The sequence below is a fragment of the Grammomys surdaster genome, unplaced genomic scaffold, assembly GCF_004785775.1.
Source record: "Grammomys surdaster isolate TR1022 unplaced genomic scaffold, NIH_TR_1.0 189, whole genome shotgun sequence".
NCBI classification, from domain to species: domain Eukaryota; kingdom Metazoa; phylum Chordata; class Mammalia; order Rodentia; family Muridae; genus Grammomys; species Grammomys surdaster.
In genome coordinates, this window is record NW_021604634.1 from 4627774 (window position 1) to 4642925 (window position 15152).

The window sequence follows — 15152 nt, forward strand, 5'->3', positions numbered from 1 at the left end:
GCAAAAAACTCCTAACTCAAAACATCCAGGAAATCCAGGACACAATGAGAAGACCAAACCTAAGGATAATAGGTATAGATGAGAATGAAGATTCCCAACTTAAAGGGCCAGTAAATATCTTCAACAAAATCATTGAGGAAAATTTCCCTAACCTAAAGAACAAGATGCCCATAAACATACAAGAAGCCTACAGAACACCAAATAGACTAGACCAGAAAAGAAATACCTCCCGTCACATAATAATCAAAACATCAGATGCACAAAACAAAGAAAAAATACTAAAAGCAGTAAGGGAAAAAGGTCAAGTAACATATAAAGGCAGACCTATAAGAATTACACCAGACTTCTCACCAGAGACTATAAAAGCCAGAAGAGCCTGGACGGACATCATACAGACCCTAAGAGAACACAATTGCCAGCCCAGATTACTATACCCAGCAAAACTCTCAATCACTATAGATGGTGAAACCAAGATATTCCATGACAAAACCAAATTTGCACAATATCTTCCCACAAACCCAGCACTTCAAAGGATAATTGATGGAAAATGCCAACACAAGGAGGGAAACTACAACCTAGGAAAAGCAAGTAAGTAATCTTCCAACAACCCCCAAAAAAGATACAAACATAACTTTACCTCTAATAAAAAAAATAACAGGAAGCAACAATCATTTTTCCTTAATATCTCTTAACATCAATGGTCTCAATTCCCCAATAAAAAGACGCAGACTATCAGACTGGATACACAAACAAGACCCAGAATTTTGCTGCATACAAGAAACGCACCTCAGTGACAAAGACAGACACTACCTCAGAATAAAAGGGTGGAAAACAATTTTTCAAGCCAATGGTCCCAAGAAACAAGCTGGAGTAGCCATTCTAATATCAAATAAAATCGACTTTCATCCAAAATTAATCAAAAAAGATAAGGAAGGACACTTCATACTCATCAAAGGAAAAATCTACCAAGGTGAACTCTCAATTCTGAACATCTATGCTCCAAATGCAAGGGCACCTACATACATAAAAGAAACTTTACTAAAGCTCAAAACACACATTACACCTCACACAATAATAGTGGGGGATTTCAACACCCCACTCTCAGCAATGGACAGATCATGGAAACAGAAACTAAACAGAGACACTTTGACATTAACAGAAGTTATGAACCGAATGGACTTAACAGACATCTATAGAACATTTCATCCTAAAACAAAAGAATATACCTTTTTCTCAGCACCTCATGGTACCTTCTCCAAAATAGACCATATAATTGGTCACAAAACAAGCCTCTACAGATACAAAAAGATTGAAATAATCCCTTGCCTCTTATCAGATCACCATGGAATAAGACTGGTCTTTAATAATGACAAAACCAATGGAAAACCCATGTGCACATGGAAACTGAACAACTCTCTACTCAATGATGACTTGGTCAAGGAAGAAATAAAGAAAGAAATTAAAGACTTTTTAGATTTCAATGAAAATGAGGACACATCATACCAAAACTTGTGGGACTCCATGAAGGCAGTGCTAAGAGGAAAACTCATAGCTCTAAGTGCCTACAAAAAGAAACTGGAAAGAGCACACACTAACAAGTTGACTGCACAACTAAAAGCCCTAGAACAAAAAGAAGCAAATACACCCAGGAGGAGTAGAAGGCAGGAAATAATCAAACTCAGGGCTGAAATCAACCAAATAGAAACTGAAAGAACAATACAAAATATCAATAAAACCAGGAGTTGGTTCTTTGAGAAAATCAACAAGATAGATAAACCGTTAGCCAGATTAACCAGAGGGCACAGAGAGAGTATCCAAATTAATAAAATCAGAACTGAAAAGGGAGACATAACAACAGAAACGGAAGAAATTAAAAAAATCATCAGATCCTACTACAAAGGCCTATACTCAACAAAACTGGAAAACCTGGATGAAATGGACAATTTCCTAGACAGATACCAGGTACCGAAGTTAAACCAGGAGCAGATAAACCATCTAAATAGTCCCATAACCCCTCAGGAAATAGCAGCAGTCATCAAAAGCCTCCCCACTAAAAAAAGCCCAGGACCAGATGGTTTTAGTGCTGAATTCTATCAGACCTTCAAGGAAGACCTAATACCAATTCTCTTCAAACTATTCCACAAAATAGAGACAGAAGGAACACTACCCAATTCGTTCTATGAAGCTACAATTACACTCATACCCAAACCCCACAAGGACCCGACAAAGAAAGAGAACTTCAGACCAATCTCCCTTATGAACATCGATGCAAAAATACTCAATAAAATTCTAGCAAACCGAATCCAAGACCACATCAAAACAATCATCCATCATGATCAAGTAGGTTTTATCCCAGGAATGCAGGGATGGTTCAATATTCGGAAATCCATCAATGTAATCCACTATATAAACAAACTTAAAGAAAAAAACCACATGATCATCTCACTAGATGCTGAGAAAGCATTTGACAAAATTCAACATCCCTTCATGATAAAAGTCTTGGAAAGATCAGGAATTCAAGGCCCCTACCTAAACATAGTAAAAGCAATTTACAGCAAACCAGTAGCCAACATCAAGCTAAATGGAGAGAAACTTGAAGCAATCCCACTAAGATCAGGGACTAGACAAGGCTGCCCACTCTCCCCCTACCTATTCAATATAGTACTGGAAGTCTTAGCCAGAGCAATTAGACAACAAAAAGAAGTCAAAGGGATACAAATAGGAAAGGAAGAAGTCAAAATATCGCTATTTGCAGATGATATGATAGTATACTTAAGTGACCCCCAAACTTCCACCAGAGAACTCCTAAACCTGATAAACAACTTCAGCAAAGTGGCTGGTTATAAAATCAACTCAAACAAATCAGTAGCCTTCCTCTACATGAAAGATAAACAGACTGAAAAAGAAATTAGGGAAATGACACCCTTCACAATAGTTGCAAATAATATAAAATACCTTGGTGTGAATCTAACCAAGCAAGTGAAAGACCTGTATGACAAGAACTTCAAGTCTCTGAAGAAAGAAATTGAAGAAGATCTCAGAAGATGGAAAGATCTCCCATGCTCATGGATTGGCAGGATTAATATAATAAAAATGGCCATCTTGCCAAAAGCAATCTACAGATTCAATGCAATCTCCATTATAATCCCAACTCAATTCTTCACAGAGTTAGAAAAGGAAATTCTCAAATTCATATGGAATAACAAAAAACCCAGGATAGCGAAAACTATTCTCAACAATAAAAGAACTTCTGGAGGAATCACCATCCCTGACCTCAAGCTGTACTACAGAGCAATAGTGATAAAAACTACCTGGTATTGGTACAGAGACAGGCAGGAAGATCAATGGAATAGAATTGAAGACCCAGAAATGAACCCACACTCCTATGGTCACTTGATCTTTGACAAAGGAGCTAAAACTGTCCAGTGGAAAAAGGACAGCATTTTCAACAAATGGTGCTGGTTCAACTGGAGGACAACATGTAGAAGAATGAAAATTGATCCATTCTTATCCCCTTGTACAAAGCTCAAATCTAAGTGGATAAAGGACCTCCACATAAAACCAGATACACTGAAACTAATAGAAGAGAAGGTGGGGAAAAGCCTCGAATACTTGGGCACAGGGGAAAAGTTCCTGAACAGAACTCCAATGGCATATGCTCTAAGATCAAGAATTGACAAATGGGACTTCATAAAATTGCAAAGTTTCTGTAAGGCAAAGGACACTGTCAATAGGACAAAACGACAACCAACAAATTGGGAAAAGATCTTTACCAATCCTTCATCTGATAGAGGGCTAATATCCAATATATACAAAGAACTCAAGAAATTAGACTCCAGGCAACCAAATTACCCTATTAAAAAATGGGGTATAGAGCTTAACAAAGAATTTTCAACAGAAGAAACTCGAATGGCCGAGAAGCACCTAAAGAAATGCTCGGCATCCTTAGTCGTCAGGGAAATGCAAATCAAAACAACCCTGAGATTCCATCTCACACCAGTCAGAATGGCTAAGATTAAAAACTCAGGTGATAGTAGATGCTGGCGAGGGTGTGGAGAAAGAGGAACACTCCTCCATTGTTGGTGGGACTGCAAGATGGTGCAACCACTTTGGAAATCAGTGTGGCGGTTCCTCAGAAAATTGGACATAGCATTACCTGAGGATCCAGCTATACCACTCCTAGGCATATACCCAGAAGATGCTCGAACATATAACAAGGACATATGCTCAACTATGTTCATAGCAGCCTTATTTATAATAGCCAGGAGCTGGAAAGAACCCAGATGTCCTTCAACTGAGGAATGGATTCAAAAAATGTGGTATATTTACACAATGGAGTATTACTCAGCTATTAAAAACAATGAATTCGAGAGGTTCCTAGGTAAATGGATGGAACTAGAAATTATCATCCTGAGTGAGGTAAGCCAATCACAAAAGAACACACATGGTATTCACTCACTGATTATTGGATATTAGCCTAGAACCTTGAAATGCCCAAGATGCAACTCACAGGCCACATGAAGCCCATAAAGAAGGAAGACCAAGTGAGGGTGATTCGGTCCTTCTTAGAAGGAGCAACAAAATACTCAAGGGAGCAAATATGGAGACAAAGTGAGGGACAGAAACTGAAGGAGGGACCGTCTCAAGACCACTCCACCTGAGTATCTATCCCATGTGCAATCACCAAAGGTAGATGCTGATGTGGAAGACAGGAAGTGCATGCTGATAAGAGCCTGATATGGATATCTCCTCAGAGGCCTTCAAGAGTCAGACATATTCAGAGGCAGATGCTCACAACTAGCCATTGAACTGATCATGGGGTTCTCAATAGAGGAGTTAGAGTGAAGACTGAAGGAGCTGAAAGGATTTGTGGCACCATGAGGAGAGCAACAATACCAACCAACCACAGCTCCCAGGGTCTAAACCACCAGCCTGGGAGCACTTGGGGGGGATCCAGGGCTTCAGCTGAATATGTAAAAGTGGAGGGCCCTGCTGGGCATAGGTGGAAGAAGAGAACCTTGACCTCATGAAGGCTGGATGCCCCAGGGGGTGGGAATTTTGAGGGTGGGGAGGTGGGAGTGGGGGGGGTAGATAGAGGTTACATCCACAAAGAAGAAGGAGGAGGGGCGAGGGGATTGGGGGTTCCGAGGGGGTGGTGGGGGATGGGGTAAGGGGACAACATAGGAAATGTAAATAAATCATCCAATAAAAAAAAAAAGAAGAAGAAAAAAAAAAGAAGAAAAAAAAAAGAAAAAAAAAGTAGCTGGCACACAAAAAGCAGATAAATTTGAATACATTCTTATTGTCAATAGCAGTGTGAAGACAAGGGTTTCAGTTAAGTGCTTTTACAAATCTATGTAGCAGAACTTAGCAAATTGTCTGGGTTTACTGTTCATAGAACAAATATGGACTTAAACTATGAAGTATGCAATAAGTAGTCAACACAAATGCATGATGTAAGTGTCTATTCAGCAACAATTCCTTAGATTGGACTTGGCAAACAACCTAACTTTAAAAAATATTATGCCATCTGGATATGGTGGCACATGCCTTTAAGCAATCCCCGTGCTCAGGAGGCACGTAGATCTCTGTGAGTACAAGGCCAGCCTAGTCTACATAGTGAGTTCCAGGACAGCCAAAGCTGCATGGTGAGACCGTGCTCAAAAGAAAAGCAACACAACAGCTATACCTATTTAAAGCCCTAGACTATAATACAGGTATCAAATATGGCATTTGTCCTCTATACTCCCTTTTCAGGAAGTGCCCTCGTCTGTAGCCACAAACGTTCACCTTAAAAAGTTTTGTATTTCAGTGGAGTGGCCCTTGACCAAGAATACAGTCCATAGGCTGGCTAGTGACAGGTGATGTGAATGTGACCAGTCCTGAAAAGCTGGCCTCAGCTGGGGCTATCTAGAGAGTTCTGTGGATAAAAGCACCTGCTGTTCTTGCAGAGGACCCAGCTTCAGTTCCCAGAACTCACATGCCAGCTCACATCCACCAGCACCAAGCATGTACATGGTGCACAGACAGTTATGTAAGCAAAACACACATACACACAAAATAAATATTAACAAACTCTTAAAACAAAAGATACCAATTGCTCTGGTAAACTGGAACTGAGGACAACAATGGAAGCTGAAGGAAATTGCATGGGGTATGATGCTTGGCCACAGAGCTCAGCGCAGGAAGGTCTAATCAGCAGGGCAGAGGGAGCCACAGTCAACAGAAACCAGCTCAAGTGAAAACAGCCGACCCACAGCATAGTCACAGAAAGAGAGGCTGACCCAAGCACAGTCACAGAGAGACTGTAGCTATGTGAGTGATCTCTGCAGTGCTCTTGGTTGCTGGTAGATTCCCAAATACAGTTTCAAGTGTTGGTATGTCCTCTGGAGCACAGCAGAGTCCTCCTGATTATGAGCTCAGTAACATAGAGGCAGCTTTTGCACAAGTACAGTATTATATGTCAGCTATGCTCCAGTACAGAAGGCAGTCAGTAGAACCTCCACAAGACTTGATACGACACAGAAGCTTATCCAAAATGTGCTCACGGACTCATGGGGCCTAAAGGAAAGAAAATGCTATCCTGCTGTCAGGTTCCAGTGCTAAATCCAACAGCCCCACAGTGATTCTTATCATTTAAGGTAACAAGCTGAGCCAGGTATAAAATACATTGTCAAGTTCAAGTCACCAGGAATACAAGCAATTCCAAATTCTCTATTTTTCTGTTGTTGTTGGTGGTAGTGATAGTGGATGTGTGTGTGTGTGTGTGTGTATGTGTGTGTGTCAGTGCTTATAGCAGCTCGAGGCATTGGGTCCCCAAAAATATGCTCTTTTAACTACTGAGGCATCTCTTCATCCCTAAGAAATATACTCTTTTTTTTTTTTTGGTTTGTTTTTTCAAGACAGGGTTTCTCTGTGTAGCCCTGGCTGTCCTGGAACTGACTCTGTAGACCAGGCTAGCCTTGAACTCTTGAACTCAGAAATCTGCCTGCCTCTGCCTCCCAAGTGCTGGGATTAAAGGCGTGTGCCACCACCGCCTGGCTCAAGAAATATACTCTTAAGAAGCGGAGGGTTCAATAGAGAAATCAGTGGAAATTTGAAAATATTTTGAAATAAAAGATAAATAAAAGTCTAAGAAACCATTCATGACATTGAAACTATCAAATGTAAAATATAAATAAATATAAATACAGAATTTTGTAATATTATTGAAATATTTTTAAAAGTATATCTGAATACAAAAGAGATGGGAAAAGTTATAGATAAAAAAATCTCAATAATATCTGTGATTATACCTATGTACATCTATCTGAGAGTAGGCATAAGTTGACAAACTGAAATGACATGTCTACAGAGATTGGTGGATCAGGGAGACCTAAGATGCTGCTGGGCTTGTGCTGCAGGCCTATAATCCCAGCAGCTCAGGAGGCTGAAGTGGGAGGATCAAGGGCAACCTGCATAGCCTAGTGAGACCCTGTGTCAAGGAGGAAAGGAGGGCTGAAGATAAGAGTTCAGTGGCAGAGTGCTTGCCTACTATGTCTAGGGTCCTAGGTCACCAGGCACACACACACACACACACACACACACACACACACACACACACACACATAAACACACACACAGCTAAGATGCTTCACTAGATTTAAACATCTTTTAAAAATTAATGGTCATATAGCACTATTTGCTGTAGATGTAAAGCTTAAAAGTAATTATATTTCTGCAAGAATAGATAAGTAAATCAGAGATAGATGATAACTCAGAGACACACATAGGTATTTGTCTTAAGAGAAAGGTGTTACTATAGGATACTAGGGGAAAGGATTGTCTTTTCAGTATCATTGGTTGGACAAACAGATACATAATTAACAAAGAAATCTGATTACCACATCACACTATATACAATATAAATTCTAACTGGATGTTTGTGTGACATCATGGAAAAAACACACATGATTTTGGAATGCACATGCATTTTTAAAAGTGAGACAAAAGTATGGCTATCATAAAGAAATACCCTGGTAATTTAGACTATAAATTAAAACTGCTATTACAAAACACCATTAAGAGAAAGAAAGCATGTTGCAGAATGGAGACAAAGTGCTCTACACAGCTGATAAAGAACTTAAACCTAGCATATTGTCAGAATACCTATAAATGAAAAATGGTAGACAAGCCCTTCAAAGGGGATATGCAAATAAGCAATATACATCATTAATCAAGTACATGAATGTTAAAAGCACATGATAATGAGCATGTCTGCTAGAATTGCTGAGGTAGAGACTGACAACATGAACAGGGGCAGGGAGCAACAGCAAGCACTGCACAAGACACTGCGACCACTTTGGGAGATAGACTGTCATGTGTCCTAAACTTGGCATACAATGCTGATTCTACATGTATGGGATTCAGGTACACAAGCCTAGAGGATATGCACTAGAATGTTCACTACCACATTATTGCAAATAGCCTTCAAACAATCAGCTGTCAAGCAACGGTATTCTGGATGAATAAACCAACTATGGCATCATCTTATAACTACATGGGAATGAAAGTGCAGTGGAAAAGCATGGGTGAGCGTCACAAACACTATTCTAAAGCAAAGAGTCAGACATAGAAACACAAACAGCATGCTTTCATTTGCATAAAGTTCAAAACTGGGCATAACTAAAACCTAGTTTTTAATGCTGTATACTTAGTAAGGACCAAGACCACTACCCAGGACATGCCATGTTACCTTTCTGAACACAGCTGGGTTATAGTAGGGAGGGTGAGAGCAGGATACTGCGTTGGAACACATGAATAATTACTCAACATGGTGTATGTGTTGACACAAGGGGTTGTGTCTAGGCTTACTGCATCTTTTTATACCATGTTTGGTTGATATCACTGGGAAGCCTGCTCTTCTCTGAAGGGAAACAGAAGAGGAGTGGATCTGAAGGACTGCTTGGGATGTATTATATAAGATCACCACCACCACCACCACCACCACCAAAGCCAGATTCTAAAATTCTCTTCCCCTAAAAATTTCCAGCCCTAGCAAACATAAAAATTCAGAATCTGATTTCAGAAGAAGTTGTGTCTTCTTCCCCTTTTCTGCTAAATCTGGGGTGCAGCAGAAAATCCAAACAGCCATTTCTTTTTTCACTTCTTCATTTACAGGGAGCCAGATATGCTAGTTTACTGAAGTCAATCCAGAGGAAACCACTGGTGACTCTGCTTTTCTCCTGCTGGGTGTTTCAGAGAAAGCTTCTCCTAACTCCACCTAGTGGGCAGCAGGCACCCAACTGCTACTGCTCAGGTCTGTACCCATAGTTCGTCTGTCTAGATAAACACTTAACAAAACTCTTTTAACCTCCAGTAACCAGCTCATGCATATATAGATATGTATGGAACATATCAGAAACTACTGTATACCATATAACATATAAAATATAATAATACCAAATGGCAGGGCAAACAGTTAAGTACCAGTAACAACAAACAACACCTGTGAGATGCTAGACTGTGAAGGACTCATGAGAAGAATCGGAGAGACCCAAAAAAGGGGTGATCAGTGTGCCAAACTGGATGAGATGAAGTGTGCCTTACCTGTAGTTGTGGTCTGGTTAGTTCCTGTGTGTAATAGCATGGCTTATTTGTCATCTTTATGGGAAATCCACATAAATGCGGCAGTTTCGATTTTAAATCTGAAAGGAAGCTTTTCAACACACCATCCAAGTCTACTCTTGGGAAGAACTGAATGGGCTGACTTCTGATGCAGCTGAGAGGGTACCTGAGCACGGTTAAAGAACAACATGGAGTTTTCTGTCTACAAGACACAGCCGTTCTCATTTTTAGAAAGGGGGTGTTGACAGGGCAGATAAACAGTTCCTGTTTTTATATTATAGTCTACAGATGCCAAAGCGAAAAAGCTTTCCTTCTATTTTAGCTTTATATTTATTAACAAATAGTGTAATAGTGTGTGTGTGTGTGTGTGTGCGTTGTAGTAGGCTCTGATATGGCACAATCATAGTGAGTCATTGTGCCCTCATTATGTAAATAGAACTGTAAGTAGAGTAGATAACAATGCTCCAGAAAACATTTCTAACGAATGTACAGAGTATAAAGGCAAAAGAGTGGGCAGCAAACTGCTCCTATCTTCAAAAACAAGGAAAAACTTGGCACAGAGAAGAAACACATCACCAGTTATTTTCAAACTTCAAAAGCAGTCCTTCAAGGAAAGTCTCTTTTCCTACTGAGAAATCTAGACACTTGGGATAGTGTTGGCGCCTAATGAAAGAGAATTTCTGGCAAGTGTCGATTGTAGGTTTAATGTGGATTATCTGGGTTACGAAAGGCAAGCAGAGAACACTATGGCTCTTCTATTTCTAAATCCCAGCCTGCCAGAGAGGTGAAAGCTGTGCTAAGTAAGATTTAAGAGTTCCACCTAAACACTTGTGTTCTGTGTCTGTGTATATTTTTAAAGCAATATTAAGAAAGTCATTTTCCTAAGTCAATGCAGTCTGTTTTAAGTGCATGTCAAATCTTCTAAAAAGAGCTCAGTAACTTGTAATTTAACCCTGTCAATAACATCCAAAAACACTGGGGGGAGCTCTTGGCTAAGGAGACTCAGACAGAAAGTATCTGCTATCACTAGTGCTCAAAGGATATGTGAAGGTCCTTTTGTTAATCATTTTGAAGTAGATGCTGCAGTATATTTTCATATCGCCACAGTCTTCTGGAAGTTTATAGCCATACTATAAATTAAGCACACAATGTAAATCATTTTGGGGGAGGCTATTCTTAGGTTACATGACAAAAATGAAATTTAGTGTGACACATATTTGCTTCCTACCAGGTCATCCCAGTGCCTCTGGAAATCTTCAAAGGAATGAAAGGGGCAGTCAGGGGGTGCAGTATGAAGAATATTTATTATCTGCCCCATTTTCATACTGTAAAAAATGAAAATTGATATAACATTATATCAATGCCTAATGTTCAATGTTATTTGAGAAGTTGTGATTTAGAAAGTATTCCAAAAGACCTAGCAAACATGTTACTATCCAAATATAAACAACAAACTAATCACTTGTACACAGTTCAAAATACAATTGCATCAAACGTTTTATCTTATGATGTAAATTTTAAGATATATTTAGCATGTTTTGAAATACAAATAAGCTGTGGAATCCCTTAATCAAATTAACATACACATTACTTCACATATGTACATGTTTTGTGGTGAAAATATTTAAGATCTATTTGTAGAGATTTCTAAGAACAGTCTTTGGAACGAAGTATAATGTGTACAATGGATGTTTTTAACTTATTCCTCATGTCTAGATTACCATTATAAGCATTTCTCTAGTCTAATCCAAGGCCTACCTTTTGTAACAGCAATTATACTGGTTTTATGAGTTCAACTTGATAGATGCTACATATAAGATCACACAATTTGTCTGTGTAGCTTATTTTACTTAAGGACAGGATTGCCTTGTTTGTTAAGACTGAATTTTCCTACATTGTTATACAAACCACATCTTTTCCTATCCCACCTAGAGGGACATTTAGGTTGTATCCACATTTCAGCTACTGTGAATGGAGACATAGTGAATATGAGAGTGCAGAAATATTGATTTTATTTCCTTTGGATATATAGCATATAGATATTATTAGGATTAATGACCATATGATAACTACATTTTTTTAATTCCCTTTAACTTTGTGAGAAATTTCTATATTATCTTACACAATATTTGTACTAATTTACATTCTCATGGACAGCATGCTTGCATTCCCTTTACATATGATACTGACATTATTTCTTTGATTTCTTTTAACTTTAAAGATTTCATACCTAACCACATTGCATTTCCATCCTTTGTACCCTATCTCTGCCCCTCCCTCAACTCCCCTATCCTCTCAACCCTCCCTGAAATCTGGTCTCTTCTCTATTTGTTAGATATATATGTGTATACTTAATGAATGTATCGCCTACTGAATTCAATTAGTACCATATTTATTTGCATAAAAAACAAAACAACCTCCAAAATTGGTTCTCCCTCCCTCAGGAGACCTTGACTGCCTACAGCCTTTTATACAGAGGTGGGACCTTAGGAAATTTTCTTCCAGTCCACACTGGTGTGTTGATTGGCATGGTCCTTGTGGTTCTGTACAGGCAACCACAGTGTTGAGAGTTCATGGGTGCCATATCACTGTCCAGAAGAAGTCCCAGTCCTCTCTTTCTAACTATCTTTCCACCCAAATTTCTATGATGTTCCCTGAGCCATACAGGTGGTGTTACAGGTTTCCCTTTTAGGGCTGGGGATGAAAGTCCCTTATTATCTGTATTTTGATCCAAGAGTCTCTGGAGCAAAGAGAATCTTCTTTTATGAGATGAGAGAGCTGCATTATCTCTGAGCATAAGGATGAGTATGTAGAAGACAATTAGAAACTATATCACTTTAACATTATGAGCCCATTCCAGCTATAGATTCTTGGGTAAATTTACAGTACCAGGCAGGAGTTACCTCCAATTGAATAGCTGCAGTTCTAATTAGACACTGCTTGGTTGCCTTCAGGATACAAGTGTCACTATGGAATTGATGTCTTGCAAGCCCTGTTATTATTGTGGTTCTCGGGCTTTACAGTTGGGTAAGACTATTGATAACTTTTCTCCTTAGGCATCTGGCATAGCACCTTCTATCACATGGCAACTAGCTTCAGGAGTTGTTATGCAGCCAAGAGCAATGGACTCCCAGATCACTCAAGAGAAGTAGCCCCTGCCTGACATTGAGGTTTTTGTTAAATAGCCTAAATGTCCTTGGGGGAACATTATACTGCTCCATGGGGGTCAGTCTGTCTGTCTATCTATCTATCATCTATCTATATCATATGTGGGATACACACACACACACACACACACACACACTGGTAGTTTGAATATACTTGGCCCACAAGGTGGCACTATTAGGAGCTGTGTGCTAGTTGGAGGAAGTATGTCACTGTAGGGGTAGGCTTTGAGACATTTCTTTTCTGGCAGCCATCAGATCAACATACAGAACTCTCAGCTCCTTGCACCATTCCTCCCTGGATGCTCCCATGCTTCCTGCCTTGATGATAATGTACTGAACCTCTGAACCTGTAAGCCAGCCCAAATTAAATGCCTTGTAGATGAGTTGCCTTGGTTATGATGTCTCTCCACAGCAATGGAAACCTTAACTAAGACAGACAGACAAACAGGCAGGCAGGCAGGCAGGCACTTTTCCTCACTACTCCCTGGTTAAACTCCCCACTCCATACTCCCCCTTCATAGTACCTATGTGCTGTCCTTCCTCTACACTGCTTTTCCTCCCTCTTCCAATGGTCTCTTTTTACTTTACAGGTTTCTGTGGTTACTCCAAGTTATACACTCAAACTTATAGATTCAGATTGAGGAACCAAAAATAAGAGTGTGTGCTGTTTGTCTTTTTGGATCTGGGAAGTCTCACTCAGTATATGTCTTTTTAGTTCCATTCATTTACCTGAAATTTTCACTGTTTAGTTTTTCTTTATAGCTGAATGGAATTCCATTGTGGATATACCACATTTTCATTATGCCTTCATCACTTGATGGATATCTAGTGTGCTTCCATTATCTAGCTCTTGTGAATAAAGTAGTAACAAACACAGCCTGAAGTATCTCTGTATTGGAAATTAATTCCTTTGGGTACATACCACGGAGTAGTATAGCTGGGTCATATGGCAGATTCTGTGTGTGTGTGTGTGTGTGTGTGTGTGTATGTGTGTAATATGTGTGTGTGTTCTCTACACTAATTTCCATAATGGTTGCATCAATCTGTAATCCTATTAACAGTGGATAAGGGTTCCCTTTTTTCTTATATCCTCAGTAGCATTTACCATCAGTTGTTTATTTAATCATAGCCATCCTAACTGGGGCAAAATGAAATCTTAAAGTAGTTTAATTTGCATTTCCCTGTTTGCTAATAATATTGAACAATTTTTTAAAAATTTCTTAGCCAATTTTGTTTCTCTGTGAGAACTTTCTGTTAAAATCTCATATTAGTTATTTGTCTATTGCTGTGATAAAATATTGTGACAGTCGTAGGGATGAGTCCCTCATGGTGAGGGCATGGCAGCAAGTGGCAGGCACAGCAGCAGGAGCAGGGAGTTGAGAGACTATATTTCCAACCACAAACACAAAGCAGAGATAGTGAAGTGGAAGTGAGGTGAGGCTTAGACTCTCAAAGCCCATCCCGGCTAACATACTTTCTGCACTGATCTACAGTTCTATTTTTGTGCCAATACCATGTTGTTTTTATTACCATTGGTGTATATTATAACTTTAAATCTTGTGAGGTAATCCCTCCAGAATTATTTTTAAATTGCTGTAATTATCCATGGCTTTTTATACTTTCATATGAAATTCAGAGATTTTGTGTCTGTATGCTATATAAAATTTAATTGAGAGTACACTGGATCTGTAAACTGCAGGTAGAATGATCAGTTTCACAGAATTAACTCTACCAATCCATGAATATGAGAGGTCTTTCCATTTTCTAGTGATTTCCTCCCTTTATTTATTAAGAAATTTAAATTGTTCACTGTAGAGATCTTTCACTTTCTTGGTTAGGTTTATTCCTGTTCTTTCCCCCTTTTGTTTGTTTGTTTTGAAGATACTGTCAATGAGCACGTTTCTATGGATTCCTGTCTCAGCACATTTGATATTGGTATGTAAAAAGTTGGCAATTTTTGTTAATTTTATATCCTGCCACTTGCTGAAAGTATTGATCATTTCTAATTTTCTGGTGCAATATTTAATATCTCTTATATATAATATCATACCATCTGCAAAGGGATACTTTAACTTCTTATTTTTATCCCTTTAGTTTCCTTCTTTCCTCTTAATTCTCTAGCTAGGGCTTCAAGGACTATATTGAAAAGACATGGCAATAGAGCACATCACTCTCATTTTTATTTTAATGTAACTGCTTTCAATTTTTTGCCATTTAGGATGTTGGCTAGTGGTTGTGTCATTATATAGAGGTTATTATGTTGAAGTATGCTTCTTCTAGTTCTATTCTCTTTAGAACTCTTATCATGAAGGGGTGTTGGATTTTATCAACATCTCTTTCTATATCTATTGATATTTTCTTTTTAATACCATTTATAAC

General features: G+C 38.9%; 1 protein-coding gene across 1 annotated transcript in view; it reads right to left on the reverse strand.

Annotated features, from left to right (window-relative positions):
• The window catches only part of CUNH18orf63 (chromosome unknown C18orf63 homolog), a 40138-nt gene that overhangs the window by 8876 nt on the left and 16110 nt on the right, over nt 1–15152 (reverse strand). Inside the window, exons 8-10 of the mRNA XM_028768959.1 lie at nt 10835–10931; nt 10615–10736; nt 9589–9760 (exon numbers count right to left, since the gene is read on the reverse strand). Coding sequence (XP_028624792.1) covers nt 9589–9760; nt 10615–10736; nt 10835–10931 — 391 coding nt within the window. The remainder of the gene's footprint in view (nt 1–9588; nt 9761–10614; nt 10737–10834; nt 10932–15152) is intronic.